The 20,123-nt window shown below is 32.1% G+C and overlaps 1 protein-coding gene across 1 annotated transcript in view; it reads right to left on the bottom strand.

Moving 5' to 3' along the window:
- LOC141285217 (eukaryotic translation initiation factor 4 gamma 1) overlaps positions 1-13,145 on the bottom strand; it is a 35,549-nt gene extending 22,404 nt beyond the window's left edge. Inside the window, exons 1-2 of the mRNA XM_073818257.1 lie at positions 12,999-13,145; positions 6,019-6,123 (exon numbers count right to left, since the gene is read on the bottom strand). Coding sequence (XP_073674358.1) covers positions 6,019-6,123; positions 12,999-13,145 — 252 coding nt within the window. The remainder of the gene's footprint in view (positions 1-6,018; positions 6,124-12,998) is intronic.
- Between the last annotated feature and the right edge of the window lie 6,978 nt (positions 13,146-20,123).

Raw genomic sequence — 20,123 nt, 5'->3', positions numbered from 1 at the left:
AGTTTGGACAGGACCTTTCCTCTTCTAACATGACAATCCCTTTGTGTGCAAGTCAAGGTTGAAATAGAAATGATTGATTCAGCCAGTGTGAAAGAATTTGACAGTTCTGCATAAAGCCAAGTCTTAATCCCAGCTGAACACCTCTGGTGTGACTTTAAATGCAGACCTTGAGCCAAAAACTCATGGCCAAACACCAATGACTTGTACATATGGGTCCAGCCATTTTAGACACTTCCAAAAGTATTGCAACAGAGATGGAAATACAATTTTTAAATACCTAAATTATAATTTCATCTTTGTTGCCACAGTTTTGGAAGTTCCTTTTTCTGTTCTAAAGAAGGGGGTGTCCTAATACCAAATCATTGGTGATTGGCGATGAGTTTTTGGCTCAAGGTCTGCATTTAAAGTCACGCCAGAGGTGTTCAGCTGGGATTCAGACTTGGCTTTATGCAGAACTGTCAAGTTCTTCCACACTGGCTGAATCAATCATTTCTTATCTTGCCTTAGACACAGAGGCATTGTCATGTTAGAATAGAAAAGGGTCCTGTCCAAACTGTTCTATAAAATTAGAAGCACACAACGTCCTAGAATATCATTATATGCTTAAATATTAAGATTTGTACTCGTGGAAATTACTAAAGTAGTTAAACCTGTTCAATAGAAGGAGGTGTCCCAAAACTTTTGGCAATATAGTGTGTGTGTGTGTGTGTGTGTGTGTGTGTGTGTGTGTGTGTGTGTGTGTATAAGGCCCCCAATCTGATTTGATAAGGTTGATAAGAGTGTGATATTAGAGCAATATCAAAGCTCCTCCAACACAGTTTGTATCATATATCCCTTGGCTTGCTGTATTTCTCACAGCATATTTCTCAAAACTAATTTTTTTTTACATTATAATGGATCTGTGCGTCCACCCTGACACTCATGACAATCAAAAATATTCGTTTGTGTGTTTTTTTTTTTGTGTCTGTTTTCAGGCGAGAATGTACTGTTTATAGTTCAAACATGCAGTTAGGCCAGATCTTCTGGATAGCGGTTAAACATGAGATATAATTAGTTTTAGGTAAATCTAACAGTCTCTGGTCTTATAATGGATGCTCACCGATAGAGGAGGATCTGGTGAGGTTCGGTGATTATGATGATTATTATATCATTTATTTTAAAATGTTAGAATTGAGCAGGTTGTCTTAAGGTTATAAAGTATAATTTAAAGTTTGAATTTTGAGGGGTTTTTTAACTTTCTGTGGAAGAATAATAAGGCAAAACAAATGTTTTGGTTGATTAAAAAAAAGGTCTAAAAAGGTCTAAAAATAAATACTTTTTACAGCGGAAGTACAGTATAAGAGGGCCTTGCAAAATTGACCAGAGAAGGAGGGGGCCCCGGAGTAAAAAAGGAAAAAGGTTGGCAACCCCTGTTGTATTCGACATAAAAATTAGTAGCATTTAAACGTGTTTAGTATTGAGAAACGGTGTTTGTGCTTGTGATGCTGACTTTAGTTAACAACAGATTTTGAGTCAGCAGTAAGACTTTTATACTGAGAATTAAACGCTATTTTAAACGGAAGTTATTTTTACTTTCAACAACAGCTTGACACAGTGAACAAATGCACTGAGCTGCACTGTCATCAGAAATCAAACAGATGAAAGGATATTAATGTTAATGTTATGCAAAGATGACGTTTTCCTCAGGCGGACATTCAAAAGAATGAGATTGAGCTGAAGAATGAATGCTGTATTAGACGTAGGTAATCACACTCACCCAGCCAATCTCTCTCCCACAATACTCTACTAACTTACACATAATGTACTGTTTTGTTTTTTTTTTACTACAGTAATACAGCTTTTAATGAAGCAACTCTATGTTCCCTCGTCCCTAGTTCTAAAGTGATGTTTTGGAATTAGTAACAGAGATAAACTGTCAACTTTAAATTTGAATGCATAGTGGAAAAGAGGGCTTTCCGACATTCCGTTGTTCTTTGATGTATTTGCACACTCATGTCGTTGAACTGTTGTATAAATGCAATATCACACTCGTAGATATGAGATATGGCTGTATATCAGCCGTATATGTGATGCAATCTAGGAAAACCCAACACAAGGTGAAATTTTTAACTTATTTATGTTTTGACATCATGTGAAAGCTGGGTTCAAGCCCTTTCCAAAACTATTATTACTTTGTCAATAGCTTGAACGTAACAAAAGTTAAAGCTGTTGTAAGTTGGCTGATAGCTATTATTTTCAAGAATATAATTTTGAGAAAAACAGGTTCAAAGTGAGAGGGGTTTTACTTTCACTTAACATGTTTAACCAGAGCTGTCTGTCAAAACATCCTGCAAATACACACTTTGAATTCCCATTCTGAATTAAATGATTCACCACAGTGTTGTTTTCGTCAACGATGACGATGACGAAATCATTTCGTTGACGCCACTTTTTTTCATGACGATAACGAGACGATGACGAGATAAAAATGGCTCGTTGATGACTAAAACATGACGAGACGTGTGTGAGTTTTCGTTGACGAGACGAGAATAGACGAAAATGTTAGTGGGTGGTCCGTCAGACGTTTAAAATGCATGACATTTCCGCTTATTGTGCATGCCAATTAAAACCGGAAAATATCTGCCGCTATGGCAAGCCGTTTTAGCATTAAATGCTCTTTGCTATACTAGTATGGCAAGCCGTTTTAGCATTAAATGCTCTTTGCTATACTAGTATGGCAAGCCGTTTTAGCATTAAATGCTCTTTGCTATACTAGTATGGCAAGCCGTTTTAGCATTCCATCCTTGTTTGTCTTTTATGTTCTAAAACATTCCATTTTCCCTTTTTTTGACTAAAACTAGACTAAAACCTTTTTGACTTTTCGTCGACTAAAATTGGACTAAAACTATCACATATAGAAGTGACTAAAATTTGACTAAAACTAATAACCATTTTAGTCCAAAAGACTAAGAATGAATGAATGAATGAATGAATGAATGATGGATTTATATAGCGCTTTCTTTTTTTTTTTAAGACTAAGACTAAATCTAAGATGGTTGTCAAAAACAACACTGATTCACCATATGCGTTTTGAATCAAATGATCCGCGACACATGCATTAAAGTCCTGTTCTGAATCAAATGATTCGCCATGTGTATTTTGAATTCCCATTTTGAATAAATGACTTGCGATATGCGCTTTAAAGTCCCATTCAAATGATTTGCCATATGCTTTTTGAATCAAATGATTTGCCATACAAGCTTTGAAGTCCCTTTTCTCAATCAAATGATTTGCGATTCGATTGGAGTGCTTCGAAACTTTGTTCAAATCGCACACCCTGTATTATATATATATATATATTTTGTTTAATAAAAATTAAAAAGGCTGCAATTAAATTTATCAAAAGTGACAGTAAAGGCAAATGTTACAAAATAGTTCTATTTCAAATAAATCAAAGAATCCTGTGGGGAAAACATCATAGGAAAAAAAAATCTAATTTACACAGTTTACTCGTCTTGTGTGCTACAATGCAAAAAAAATAATGATATGAAACTGGGTGAAATATGGGCGCTAGGTGCACTGGATGTTTTTATGAGATGTTATTGTGCCACTGATGTATTTATGTCAGTTAAATGAGATCACAAAACAAAAAAAGTGAGAAAATTAGTCAGTATTACACAATTAACCTGGGCTTTCTAAGCAACATGAATATAATGATATATTTGTGATTACATTTTGATGGAGACTGCGAATTAGGGATGATCTTAATGGCATTTCAAAGCACTAACATTAATATCAACTTGTGCATACACTGAGATATTATAAGCAAAATAATCCAGCCCCAGTTCCTAACCTTTGAAATAAAGTCACGTCTCTCCTTTTGGCCAATATAAACAGTGTAATTAGAGGCCGTTTGTTTTGAGGACACACACAAACACACCTGAATGAGGTCACGTTACTGCTGGAAAATTACCTTCCATATCATCGGCAGGGACACAGACGTCTTGTTCTTGTGACCTGTCCTCTAACACACAAATATCATTAAGCGATTGGTCACACGGCCAAATAAAGAAGTCACATTAGTTCTGCTCTTCTTCTGTCTTTCACGCTACTATATGTGACCCACTCACACAAAATGTGAAACGCATTTAGATCCCGTGAATTAATGGGTGTTTTGTGTCGTTTCTGGAGCTCCAAGCTCATCTGTACAAGCAGAGATGAAGAAAATGGAAGAAAAAAAAAAAAAAAATATATATATATATATATACATATATATATATATATAAAGCAGCATAATTCAGCCTGACAAGCTTGACTAATGTTCTGTCATAATCTCATTATCAGATCCAAAAATCAATCATTTTGCCTCAGGAACATGATCTCATGAGTATTTGTACATAAAGCATAAGTCATTTATTTGATTTCAAGTTATTGTATACAGAAACACAAACAACATCAAATCATATTTGAGTCACCAAATAATTTAAAAACAATACATTTAGGTATCTTCCATCCATGAAAATGCATACAGTATTGTTCCAACGTTTGGAATAATTAAGATTTTATGTTTTTGAAAGTCTCTATTTGAGCAAAAGTAGAGTTAAAAAACAATAAAATTGTAAACTATTATTGCAAATAAAAAAATAAAAAAACACTAAATCATTTTAAAAAGTATGGTTAATAAACCATATGCAGTCAACTTTTTTGAAACCCTAAAAGCAGACTTACATTTAACATGCTTTTAGACGCATATCCAATCATTTGTGCGCAGAGAGAAAGCTAAAGCACGCTTGGATGGACATGGAAGCGCCAGCGCGATCACTTGCATTTTTTTCTTAATAACAGTGGAAACCTAAAATACGCCATCATTTTTGCTCATAAAGGTAAGAGAAATAAATCATTCAGAACTGCAAAAGGTCTACTTTAATTTGTGTGCATCACAATATCAACAAAACGTTGTGCTTTTGTAAAGCAGCTAAAGATGCGCTTTCTGCCGTCTCTGTCTTGAGGAGCAGCGCTTCACAAAAATGATCCGAAACTCAGCAGACATGATAAATATATCTATAGAACGCTTTAAATTGCTACTTTAAAACGAAATAATTTATGCAATAAAATCACATTTAATTGCATAAAGTTTATGTGAAAATTCTGCCTACTCCGTCCCAAAAAAAAGTCAGTGGCATCCAACCTGTCTTTACACTTAACATGAAAAACAGCAATACAAACTCATTTAACTGGCTGATTTCTGAGAAAAATAAAACAATGTTGGCAAAGTTATAGGCTTGTTGGCTTTTCTGAGGTATGTTACTATTATTATGACTTATTCACAAGATGTTTTATTGACATTTTTGTTATTCTATTTGATCGACATAGTGTTTATTAATTTAACAAATAAATTATGTTTATTTCATGCTGCAAATATTAAAAAGGAAAAGATGATTGATTCACATGCTGCTTGATGGTTATCTCTCTACAAATTAAAGAGTGCAAAAACACATTTATTGTTTGTATTTTATCATAAAGTTGACAGAATTTATAGGCTGAGACTTGCGTGCAAATAATGAATGGACTTAAACGTTAAATATTTTTTCCAAGCATTTATACTGTAAACAAAACAGCTTGTGAATACTCACGTAACGTTGTGTACTTAAGAAAAATCAACCAAGTTGGAGCCCATAATGACTGGAGGCTCATACTAACTTTCTATGCCACTGCATCTCTACTAGAAAGACAATTGCATTTTAAAAAGCAGTTTCTAATAACGCTGCACTTCAATGTATAATCAATCTCAAACTGTGAACTAATGAATATGCATCATTAACTCATCATAAATAATTCACCGGTGATTTCGCACAACCTTACATAGTTTGTAACACATAACACTCACACAAACCCCAACATTTACTCGACTTCTGAAGCCGTTGTGTTTTTTCTCCAGGTATCATTGACGTCTGGCTCCAGCGCTCGCTGTCATTTCTGGCGCTGAGCGGCTCTAGTACTACTCTAACTCATCTGTGACAACGCAAATTATCTTCAGACCCGCAACACCCACAAAACAAACGGCACTGGCACATCTCTGGCACCCGTCCGATACTCCACAAGCTCTCTGGCGGATTCTGCTGCAAACATCATGAGCTCAGCAAACTACAGCAGAAAGCGCATTCGTGACTGATCTGGAGCGCTCTATATACCTAAACAAAAATAGCACATGAGAAGCACACAGGAGACGCCACTCACACATGACTCCAAGTATGTTGCGAAGCTAATGACGCAGTACTCTAATAAGCATACAAATGCGTCACACAAACATACAACAATATCAGCATTTTTTAATTAGCTTTTTAATTAACATTTCACTTACATAACTAGCTGTCGTTGAAGGTTTTATTGCAGTTGTCACAATGCATTTTGACAACCTTCTCTGCATTCACTACATACAAAATAATTTTAGATGCAAAAAATATATATATGTGACCCTGGACCACAAAACCAGTCTTAAGTTGCTGGGGTATGTTTGTAGCAATAGCCAAAAACACATTGTATGGGTCAAAATTTTAGATTTTTCTTTTATGCCAAAAATCATTAAGAAATTAAGTAAAGATCATGTTCCATGAAGATTTTTTGTAAAATTTCTACTGTAAACATATCAAAATGTAATTTTTGATTTGTAATATGCATTGTTAAGAACTTAATTTGGACAACTTTAAAGGTGATTTTCTCAGTCTTTTTGATTTTTTTGCATCCTCAGATTTCTGATTTCAAATAGATGTATCTCGGCCAAATATTGTCCTATCCTAACAAACCATATATCAATAGAAAGCTTATTTATTGAGCTTCCATATGATGTATAAATCTCAGTTTTGTCAAATTTAACCTTATGACTGGTTTTGTGGTTTGCTATATGTGACACTGTATCACACAAAGCTTTAAAAATTAATTTTTAGGACTCCTCAGATAACTATTTATTACATTCATTTATTATTTTTAATGTTATTTAATGCTATTTATTAAGTAATTTTATTGAGTGATTTGCCATTTCATTTGTTTATTTTAAATGTTTACAGTTTTTAATAAATGTATATATATATATATATATATATATATATATATATATATATATATATATATATATAAAATCATAATAATAATTTAATGTTTTGTGTTTTAATTTGAGGTATTTTTGTTTTTTAAATAAAAATTATAAATGTTTTTTTGACAAATAGGTCAAATAAAGTTGAACTGAACTTTTTAATATATATTTTATATCAGTGGATATGTATTATATTTCAATTAATAAAATTTTTTTATTTTATTTTAGGTGATGTTTATTTTATTTCAGATAATGAAAAAAATATAATTTAGTAAATGTTTATTTCATTTTCACATTTATTTTAAATCTTCTTATATTTATTTGAATGTTTATTATTGAAATGAAAGTATTTTTTTTTATTTTAAGGTCTAAATTTTCGCTTTATTTTATTTCAAGTAACAAAAAATGTATTTGTTATATTTATTTCATTTGAATGTTTATTAATGAAATGAAAGAATTTTTATTTTATGTCTACATTTTAGCTTTTTTAATAATGAAAAAAATATTTTTAATATTTTACTTGAGTGGATGTTTATTTTCTTTCAAGTCATAAAAAATACATTTTATGTCTATATTTTAGCTTTCTAATAATGAAAAAATCAATTTTTAATATTTTACTTGAGTAAATGTTTGTTTTCTTTCAAGTCGTAAAAAATACATTTTACTTTTTAATATTTATTTTATTTCAAGTAACAAAAAATATTTTTATATTTATTTTATTTGAATGATTATTAATGAAATGAAAGAACTATTATATTTTATTTAAGGGTCTAATTTGTATCTTTATTTAATAATAATAACCACGTGTATTTATTTTATTATAGTTAATGTTCATTTTATTTCAAGTAATGAAAAATATTTTTATATTTCACTTCAGTGAATGTTTGTTTTCTTTCAAGTAATGAAGAAAATACATTTTACTTTTTATTATTTTATTTTAAGTAACAAATATATACATTTTTATATTTATTTTATTTAAATGTTTATCAATGAAATTAAATTATTTAATTTTTTTCAGGTCTAAGTTTTAGCTTTATTTAATAATAGCAACCCTGTATGATACCTTATTAAAAAGATTGCATGCTAATTATACAACTTTTCTTGCTGTCTAAAAAAGTTCATATGGTACATTTTAAAAGGCTTGTTGGCACTGACAGGAACACACAGGTTCTTTGCTGAGGATAGCATTAGCGAGCGCTCTGCTAAGTCTGTCTATCTGCTAACATTTGATCCAAGAATACTTGATCCCATCTGGGATTCATATTTAATGCTGCGTGTGAAAAGCGTGGATGTGTCTTGATGCTTGGTCCTTTGAGACGGTAAATGATGAATACGCTCTTTAGGATGAAGAGCAACGCTGCTAGCGTGACAGCTACTCTAACGTTAGCGTGTCAGCGGTTAATACGCTTGAGTAAAGAACGGATATATCAAATATATGTTTGTTTAGTATCTATAAACCAACAGAAGATGAGAGATCTTGACATGATGTTAGTTTTATTTGCAGTAAATAAATCCCTTAAGCATGCAAACACACTGACTTCAAGGATTTTAAAAATCTACTTTTATCTTTAATGAGCTTTTCATTATGAAATAGTTTATTTATTTATTTTTTTTTTTTTTGTCAATTCTGATCATGCAACATAATTAATTTATAATTTTTGTTAATTTGGAGCATGCAACAAAATTTATTAAAACATTTTTTGTTAATTTAGAGCACGCAACACAATTAATTCATTATTATTTGTTATTTTGGAGCATGCAACTAAAATATTTTATTGTCATTCTTAATTTGAAGTGTGCAACAATTCCATAAATTATTTTTTGTTAATTTGAAGCATGCAACTCAAAAATTTTAAGTTGCATGCTCCAAAATAACAAAAAATAATTAACTATTTTTTTTTGCATGCTTTAAATGAACAAATAGGTTTTAATAAATTATGTTGCATGCTCTGAATGAACAAAAAAATAAATAAAAAATAAAAACAAATTGTTGAATGCTCCAAATGAACAAATAAATAATAAATTATAAATATTTTTTGTGAATTTGAAGCGTGCAACTCAAATATATTAAGTTGCATGCTTCAAAATAACAAAAAAACAATAAACTAATTTTGTTGCATGCTTTAAATTAACAAAAATGTTTGAATAAATTATGTTGCATGCTCTGAATGAACAGAAAAAATAAATAAAACAAAATGTTGAATGCTCCAAATGAACAAATATATAATAAATGAATTATATATTTTTTTTGTTAATTTGAAGCATGCAACTCAATTTTTTTAAGTTGCATGCTCCAAAATAAAGAAAAATAATAACCAAATTTTGTTGCACGCTTTAAATTAGCAAAACTGTTTTAAGAAATTAAGTTGCATGCTCTGAATGAACAAAAAATAAATAAAAAATAATTGTTGAATGCACCAAATGAACAAATAAATTATAAATTATAAATTATTTTTTGTGAATTTGAAGCATGCAACTCAAATATTTTAAGTTGCATGCTCCAAAATAACAAAAAATAAAACAAATTTTGTTGCATGCTTTAAATTAACAAAAATGTTGTAATAAATTAGTTGCATGCTGACTGAACAAAAAAATAAATAAAACAAAATGTTGAATGCTCCAAATAAACAAATAAAAAATAAAATAATTATATTTTTTTTTTGTTAATTTGAAGCATGCAACTTAATTATTTAAGCTACCAAAATAAGGAAAAATAATAAACTAATTTTGTTGCATGCTTTAAATGAACAAAAATGTTTTAATAAATAAAATAAAAATTGTTGAATGCTCCAAATTAACAAATAATAAATGATTTACGTTGCATGCTCCGAATTGACAAAACCAAAATTTGATGAATTGTGTGGCATAATAATTTAAGTTGCATGCTCTAAACTAAGAAATAACCAATTATTGTATTAATGAATTGTGTTGCACGCTCTGCTTTTACAAAATGTGTCTTTAATGAGCTTTTTATTGAATCTAAATCTGATTTCTGATCTTTTTTTTAACCAGAAAACATACTTGTTTACAGCACATGGCTTGCTAACAAGAAACTATTTAAAATCTTGTCTTTTATGCCAAATGAAGGAAAAAGCTTGTATCTTCTAATGTGGAAACATACCTCTGGCATCGCTGTAGATGAGCGGCATATGTTTTTCATATGGCTTTTAGCAGTTGGAAATGAAATCTCATTAATAGAATCATTAACACTTGACAGAGCCTTCATTTGTCTGTGTCGGCTAGAATAACGAAGACTGTTTAGCAGTAAAACATAATGGAATATGACATATAATATGCAGGACTGTTATATCACTATCATTTAAAAAAATCATAATTGATAACAGTGCCCTGGAATTCTGGATTCTGATTGGTCGATGCAGTATAATAAGCACTAAACCATAAAAGCGAACGCTGTCAATCGATTTTCCTACATGCTGTTCTAGTTTTCTCTCCGCACTCTCTTTTCTTCTCACATAATAAAATAATTTCAGTTCAAATCAATATTTCATATCCAATTATTTATTTATTTGAGAAGGAGCCATGTGGTAAAAAAAGGAAAACGTACAGTCAGCCAGTCATGTTTTCAGCATTCATTTCCATCATGTAATATTATTGCATTAAATATTAAAGACAACCATCATTTCTAAAAGTAAATTACATTAGCTACACATTCCCTTACAGAAAATATAAAATTACATAAGCTCAGTTGTTTTAAACTGCACAGGTATTACATGCTCTGAAGTATGATAACGTTATTTATTTTGAATGCTCCAAATAAACAAAGAAAATAATTTAATGAATTGTTGCATGTTCCAAATGACCTAAATTTTTCTTAATTATATTGCATGTTTCAAATTAACCAAAAATGATTAATTGTGCTGCATGCTTCAAATTACCAATAAAAAATTAATTATATTGCATGCTAAGAAAATGTACATAAAAACATATGCACCAAATAAGAAAGGTTAATGTATTATGTTGCATGCACAAAATTAGCAAAAATTATTTATTGAATTGTTGCATGCCCCAAACTAATAAAAAATACTAAATGCATGCTCCGAAAGAACAAATAACAATACAATATTTAAGTTGCATGCTCCAAAAAAAAAAAAAAAATAATAATAATAATAAATAAATTTTGTAGCTTGCTCAAATTTAACAAAAATGTTTTAATGCATTTTGTTGCATGCTCCGAATTGACAAAAAACTATTTGATGAATTGTGAAAAAAAAATAAAAAATAATAATAATTATTGTTAATTTAGAGCATTCAAAAAAATTCAATTTTTTTTTAAATAATTTTTATTTGTATTTTGGAGAATGCAACTTAAATGTTTTATTGTTATTTGTTGATTTAGGGAGTGATACAGTTCCATAAATATTATTTTGTTGATTAAGAACATGCAACAAAATTCTTTTTTTTTTTTTTTTGTTAATTCAGAGCAAGCAAAACAATTTATTTATTATTTTTTGTTATTATGGAGCATGTGTAACCCCTCGAACCCGGGTCTCCGGCACAGGAGGCGGACGCACTAACAAGGAGGCTAAAGGCTGCTACCTCTAGTGTCTGTCGCTAGTGTGTCTCTTGGGATCGGGGAGTGAGGTTTACCTGCACAGCACCTACTAGCTGGCCTCCGTTACACATGCAACTTAAATATTTTAAGTTGCATGCTCCGAAATAACAAAAATAACACATTCATTTTGTTGTATGCTCTAAATTAACAAAAGTGTTTTCATTAATTGTGTTGTATGCTCAAAATTAACAACAAAAAAAATTAAGTTGCATGCTCCAAACTTACAAAAAATAATAAATGAATTATATTGTGTGTTCCAATTGACAAAAAACTATTTGATGAATTGTGCTGCATGCTCCAAAAGAACAAAAAATAATTTAATTATTGTTAATTTAGAGCATGCAACAAAATTCATTGATTATTTTTGGTTATTTTGGAGCATGCAACTTAATTTTTTTTTGTTATTTGTTCATTTGGAGAGTGCAACAATTCCATAAATAATTAGATTTTGATTTGGAGCATGCAACAAAAAAAAATCCGAATTTTGTTGATTCAGAGCAAGCAAAACAATCCATTTATTATTTTTTGTTATTTTGGAGCATGCAACTTAAATGTTTAAAAAAAATAATAAATGAATTTTGTTGCATGCTCTAAATTAACAAAAATGTTTTAACACATTCTGTTGCATGCTCCAATGGACGAAAAAGCAATTTGATGAATAATGTTGCATGCTCTAAATTGAAAAAAAAAAAAAAAAAAAAATTGATGAATTGTGCTGCATGCTCTGAATTAACAAAAAAAAAATATTGAAATGTTGCACCCTCAAAATGAACAAACAATAAAATATTTAAAGTTGCATGATTCAAATGAACAACAAATAATTTATGAATTATATGGCATGCTCTAAATTAATAAAAAACACTTGATGAATTGTCATGCACGCTACGAATAAACAAAAAATAACTTTAAAAATTTTTGTTACATGCTCCAAATTAATAAAAATAACAATGAAATATACAGCATCATAAATCTAATTCTAAAACATTTACAAACAATTAACAAGTTTACAAAACAGAAAGCAATTACCAAATCTGCAAAAGAAAAAGTTAGGCTTTCGCAAACTCCTGATGTCCTACAAATTCCTTCAAAGCAGTCCGATAGCACTGAAAAGCTTTTATGGACCGCTTTCTATTTCTGGGCATCAGCTAGGATTATTAGCTTAGAGCTATTGAACTGCATTGCACACTCGTCAATGAGATTAGTCTCGATTTTATGTCAAGAGTACAGTGGACCAAAGTGCGGTAAAAGTTCTCCGTGAACACTGAAGATGGAATGAAGCGAGAGAAGAAAACCTGACTAAACAAAAAGAAAAGAGAGCAGCATACAGTAAGTAGAAATAGAGTGAACGTTCCTCACCGTAAAAACAGCATGAACCGCTGGTACTTTGACTGGCTGACTGAACATGGTCAGCACTGATATAGTTACAATAAAACTGGGCCACCTTCTGCTGACAGTGTTAAACATGCCTATAACCGCTTCTTTCGCCTCTAGACATGTGGCCATCTCTCACGGGTAATGGTTCGGAAAACTAGACGTCTTTAAATGGGAATGGGGCCAAAGATTCGGGGGCTCGGGAATAAGTCTGGCTTCCTCTTTGTCTCGTGGACACGCTCTGCATCGGATCTATTTCCCGTCCTTGGCCCGTCTCGGCTTTGGAGGCTGGTTACTACTCCATTTAAAAGCTCCTTCCTCAGAGTCCTGGCAGTCTGTCAGATAGTGAAGCCTGAAGTTGACCCTAATTTGCTCATCTTGATTGCTCATTTGCAAAGCTTAATTAGAATTTAATTAACATTCAGCTAGCATCAAACCAGCCTCAAAAACCAGTGCTGGACCCAATGAGATGCTCTGGGAAAAAAACCCACAAATCATAGATTTTGAATGCAAAACCAAAAACGGTTCCTGAATGATGGAAAGAAAGAAAGAACAATAAAGAGAATGATGGAACAAAAGAAAGAATGAGAGATCGATAGATTGAACTAACGATAGATAAAATGAGCGTTAGACATAATAATAGAAAGAATGATAGATAGAACTATCAATAGAAAGATAGAAAGAATGACAGAAAGAACAATAGATAGAACTAGCAATAAAACATTAGAAAGAGTGACAGGACGATAGAAACGATAGAATAAACAACACAACGATAGATAGAATGATAGATAATACAAATGATGGAACGATAGATAGAATGATAGAAAGAGCGACAGAACTAACATTAGAACAATAGAAAGCGACAGATAAAATGATAAAAAATAACAGAACTAACAACAGAACAATTGAAAGAAAGAATGATGGATAATACAAATGATACAACGATAGACAGAATGATAGAAAGAACAATAGAACGAAAGAAAGAGCGACAGATAAAATAATAGAAAGAACAATAGAACTAGCAATAGAAAGAGCAATAGATAGAACTAACGACAGAACGATGGATTGAACAATAGATAATACAAATGATAGAATGATAGATAGAATGATAGAAAGAGCAACAGAACTAACATTAGAACAATAGAAAGCGACAGATAAAATGATAAAAAACGATAGAACTAACAACAGAACAATTGAAAGAAAGAATGATGGATAATACAAATGATACAACGATAGATAGAATGATAGAAAGAACAATAGAACTAACAACAGGTGGATACATAATACAAATGACAGAATGATAGAAAGAGCGATAAATAGAACTAACCACAGAACAATAGAACTAACAATAGAAAGAGCAAAAGATAGAACTAACGACAGAATAATAGATAGAATGATAGAATGATAGATAGAACTAACAATAGAATGATTGAAAGAGCGACAGAACGATAGAATGATAAACAGAACTAACAGTAGAGTGATGGATAGAACTAACAACAGAACAATAGACAGATTGATAGATAATACAAATGATAGAATGATAATTAGATTAAAAGAATGATAGATAGAACTAAAAATAGAATGATAGAAAGCGACAGATACAACAATAGAAAGAACAATAAAACTAACAAAAGAACAATAGGAAGAGTGATAGAACTAACAACAGAATGATAAAGAGTGATAGAACTAACGACAGAACGATAGAATGATAGATAATACAAAAAATAGAATAATAGAATGATAGAAAAAACGACAGAACTAAAAACAGAACAATATAAAGAGTGATAGAAGTAACGATAGAAAGTGACAGATAGAACTAACGACAGAACGATGGACGATACAAACACTAGACTGATAGACAGAATTATAGAAACTAACAATAAAATGATAGAAAGAGCAACATATAGAACTAACAGAAAGAGTGATAAATAGAACTAACGAGAAAGAATGAAAGATAGAACTAACAATAGAATGATAGAAAGTGACAGAACAATAGAAAGAACAATAGAACTAACAATAGAACGACAGAAAGAACGACAGATAGAAGTAATGACAGAAAAAGTGATAAATAGAACTAACGACAGAGCGATAGACAAATCATAGAATGGTGGAAAGAATGAAGGAGAACTAACAATAGAACGATAGAAAGAGTGACAGAACTAAGGATACGATAGGAGGAGCGATAGAAGTAAAGACAGAACGATAGAAAAAGCGATATATAGAACTAACAACAGAACAAACAAATGATAGAACGATAGTATGATAGAAAGAACGATAGACAGAACTAGAAATAGTACAATAGAATGATAGAACTAATGATAGAACAACAGAATAATAGAATGATAGAAAGAACAAACGATAGAAAGAGCAATAGTACTACTGATGGAACGATAGAATAATAGAAAGAACGATAGACAGAACTAGCAATAGTACAATAGAATGATAGAACTAACGACGGAACAACAGAATAATAGACAATAGAAAGAGTGAATGACAGAATGATAGAAAAAAATGATAGACAGAACTAACAATAGTACAATAGAATGAACAATAAAACTAACGATATAACTAACAATAGAACAACAGAATAATAGAATGATAGAAAGAGTGAATGATAGAAAGAATGATAGAACTAACAATAGAACAATAGAAAGAGATATAGATAGAACGATAGAACAAACGATAGAATGAGCAATTGATAGAAAATATGACAGAACGATACAATGATAGAATGATAGAACGTTGGATAGATAGATAGCCAGACAGAGAGACAGACATAGGACAGAAGAACAGAACAAACAAATGAATGCTAGATGATGTTCTGTTCTGTAAATCCAGAGCGGGTTCCTCCCTCAATCTGAACACTTAAACTGACATCACTCTCCTCAACACACACACATCTAAAGCTGGAGCTGGAAACCCAAGCTGCTTCTCCATCATCTCAATGCTCTCTCCAGACAGCGACCCACACCTCACTCCTTCCTCTTCCGACTGCGGGTCATCCGACAGTGGAAATGTTTCGTTCTGTGACCCGCTTTAATCAATAATGCATCGCAATTTCCAGCTTATAGCAACAGACTCAGGGATGCGTTAAAGTGGACCCGACTGACGCTAAATTTTGTTGACATAATAAGTTCCTGACATTTAAATTCTCTTAGCCGCGCTCGCAAGAACCCCCGGCGGGAGAAAACCGCTTCAGTGAGCTGCTGAAAACCTGTTTTCACCTTGTGAGGCCGGGCCACTTCAGACCTGCTCTAAAGCCAACCAGGCGAGAAAGTCTTGCTCCGAGCTCAGCAGAGCTGATAGCGGATGATAGCGGCTCGCCACCGTGACATTTAAGTGTTGTTCTAAATGCAGATGTCACTGCGTCCCCAGATAAACCTGACTCAGATCCGGTCTAGAAGAGAAAATCCACCCCAAAGTCAACACTTTGTCATCATTTCCTCATCTGAATGACTTCAGTCGGTGAAATCTCACAGCACTATAAAAAAAGCAAGCAAAACACCATTTTACTGCTGTGACGTGACAGATACAGGGTTCTTTGCTTACTAAAAAAAAAAAAAACAGGAAAAATTTCAGAAGCACCTTCTAATCAATAATCCCATTAACCATATGCACATATTACTTCCTTGTTGTAGTCAAGCCAGCTCAGTCATTTCCTGTGCTGTAATATGAGTGTACTCTGCCCGTTTCTTCTACATAATCCATTCACAATTAAATAAAAGTTTTGTTTGTCTAAGAGGACCAAACATCCATGTATACCATTTCAACAACGACAAACGTGAGTTTGTAAGTAAATCGGCTAAATATGTGCGAGTCATTGCTCTGATTGACAGTAATAACCGGATGAAACATCTGACAAGCTGATATCAAAAATAGAGCTTTTAAATCCAGAGTAACAAAACTACAGCAGTAACAAGTTTGTGTTGGTTAAATATAGGCTATTTAATAGCTTTTACACTTCAAGATAAAACTTAAAAGATGTAGCTATTAAATTATATAAAATATTTTAAATTCATATTGATTCATATTGAGTGCATTATTTAATTCTTCTACCATTAATATTTAACTATATATAAGTATTTAAATAATTCACCCTTATAGGCTGTTTGTGCCCGAACTTTCTGCACTTGCTATACTATTTACTTCAGTGCGGTAAAAGTACTACAATGTATTATACTAGTAATTTTATAATAAATCGAAAAGCAAGACAATAAAAAACTAGGGAGTTGAAATGGCAGCTGCAGCCAATGATTGATCCTCTGCTGCCATCTTCTGGTTATACGAGTAATTTCATGTCATTTTCATCTTAAAAAGACGTTTTCCGTGAAAAGACATTTTTTCCCTGTCGTCTTTATGAATGAAAAGTGAATCTTTGAAGTGAATGTTATTGCACAGCTGTAGAGTTGGAAAATAATAAAGGCTTTAAAATATTATAAGATTTTAAAAATGTGTTCATGACTATGAAGGCAAGTTACTGACTATCAAGAATACGATTAAGATGTCCTTGAAGAGAATTATCGCTAGCTAGCTAACGTTAGCCTAAACACATTATGATAGTGTTTAGACGTTAGCATTTAAATGTACAACTATTCAGGTACTCTCTTGGGATTTAAATGATATGTTGTTAAATAATATGAAAATGAATGTTCATGCAGCTATCATTATTTACGATGTTGCGATTATTATTTGTCTCAGTTTCTGATAAGAACAAGGCAGTAGAAGAGTCTCAAGAGTGTCCACCTATATACAGCACATATAAAATGAGCTTCAGCGGAAGTTTACCAGCTGCTTATCATTATGCGGAAGTTCTAAAGAACGCTCCATGCATATAGTCAAATACGCGGTGATATTTGACTTCTTAAAGTGATTTACAGGGGATTTTTTGTACTGTTGTAATGGCATTTTTCTCACTTTATTATTTAGTATGTCATCTTTTATGTCAAATGTTTAAAAAATTACATATTTTAAGCTTTTTCAATTTTTTTAATAAATCAACAGAATAAGAACAAGTAGAAAAACAATAAGTTACCAATCAAATTAAATCAGTATTGACAAAATGTATTTGTACTACAGAAGTGGCACAGAACACAAAAGTGGTTTGTAAGTGTATTTTCTTATGTTTAATGAGGCTTGGAGGTGGCTTGAGTGCAATCAAACTCATAAATTCATGTTGAGATTAATGTTCTAAATATAACATTTTGAATACAGAAATATTAAATGATTTAAATAACTGAAAAGACACTTTAAAAATGAAAGTAAATCTGCCAGTAGGTGGCAGCAAGTCACTGATTCAATTAATGAATCATTCATTCATTAGATTCGTTCAAACGGCTGATTCATTCAGGAATTAGGAATGGGAAATTGAATCATTGACTCGCTAAATTTGTTTAAAAACGCATGTATTCATAAACGAAACACCGCTGTGTTTAAATGGAGATGCGCAGTGGCTCAGTTGTGACTTGTTTCAGACCATTTTTAACGACGAAATAGAGCAAAAACAGGCAATAGTGTTATAGTCACACTTAAGTCACGTAATATTAACTTCTTGTTTAGTTAACTGTTGTATTAAATCAATATCTCATTTAGAAACTCCCTTAAAAATCATTAAAAGCCACTCATCTTAGTACATCGCGATCTCACAAAGTTCCATTATAATCAACAAAGCTCTCTACAATGCACACTGAATCACTTATTTACACTTTGTTTATGAAAGGCTTGGTGAGATATGTTTGTGATACATTACTTAATGTCGCAAAAGCACATAGAAACCTTTGAAGCTCCCCTCAGCGCAAACACAAATATGCTGAAATGGTTGCACTGTAGAGACCTGAGATATTTAATGAAAACACAATGCAGGGTGGGTTTACTTGATGTAAACCATTATGAATCAACTGGACGTGGTTTCATAACATAACGAAACATCATATTTTTTATTTGGAATATTTTACTGATGAATCTTTCACTATAAGATCATGAAGATGCATTAAGAAACCGATGCAACATGCATTACCATGCACTAGCCATGATGAGATTTATCTGCAATACTTTCTGAGCTCAGGTTTCCAGTTGGTGCCACATTTCCCTCTGAATCTCTCCATAGTAAAGGCAACGTTCCTCCTGCATCCAGAGCATCCGATCAATAAGAGAGGCAGCAGAAACGCTGACGAGAGAGAGTTTGTGTTTAAGCAGCTGAGAACTGCAGATCTATAGTGATGTGAAACCGGATCCCGCTTTGAGACGTAAATAGAGGCCGGCAGAGCGCTTTAGTGGGGAAGTTCAAAGGCATCAACCTGCAAACACAAGCTGCTGCGTATTTCATTGTTTTAGAATGAAATCCAGCGGCTGGAAAGAGGAGTTTTACCACCACTGGACACTGACAACAAAACAATCCCAATCAAAACTTGATGAGGCAACTCTGGAAGGTTGGCTTGAGAAAGGCTGGAAGTTTGAAACAGTTGTAAAAGCTTCAAGTTGAAGTTAGATGTTAATAACACATTGTTAACATGATCAGCATGTAGCTACTTATGCTTATGCTTATGATTGGTATGTTGGCCCTGCTGAAAAAAAACAGCATATGCTGGTTAGGTATGTTTTAGTGCTGGGATGCTGGTTTTAGCTGGTATATGCTGGTCCTTTGCTGGTTTATGCTGATCCTTGACCAGCAACATGACCAGCATAAACCAGCAAAAGACCAGCATTAACCAGCTAAGGACCAGCGTAAACCAGCGTCCCAGCACCAAAACATACCTAACCAGCATATGCTGTTTTTTTCAGCAGGGGGTAACAAGATTAACATGTTAACATATCATTAATATGTTTCTAACATGATTAGCGTGTTGTTAACATGTTGCTAACACTTTTTTAGCATGATTAGTATGTTGCTAACATAATTAGCATGTTGTTAGCATGTCGTTAACATGTTTCTAGCATGATTTTCATGTTGTTAACATGTTAACACTTTTTTAGCATGATTAGTATGTTGCTAACATTATTAGCATGTTGTTAACATGTTTCTAGCATGATTAGCATGTTGTTAACACTTTTTTAGAATGATTAGTATGTTGCTAACATAATTAGCATGTTGTTAGCATGTCATTAACATGTTTC

This window comes from Garra rufa, chromosome 14, assembly GCF_049309525.1.
Source record: "Garra rufa chromosome 14, GarRuf1.0, whole genome shotgun sequence".
Taxonomy (NCBI): Eukaryota; Metazoa; Chordata; class Actinopteri; order Cypriniformes; family Cyprinidae; genus Garra; species Garra rufa.
The sequence above is the reverse complement of the archived record's forward strand: the minus strand, read 5'-3'. Positions and strand labels throughout refer to the sequence as shown.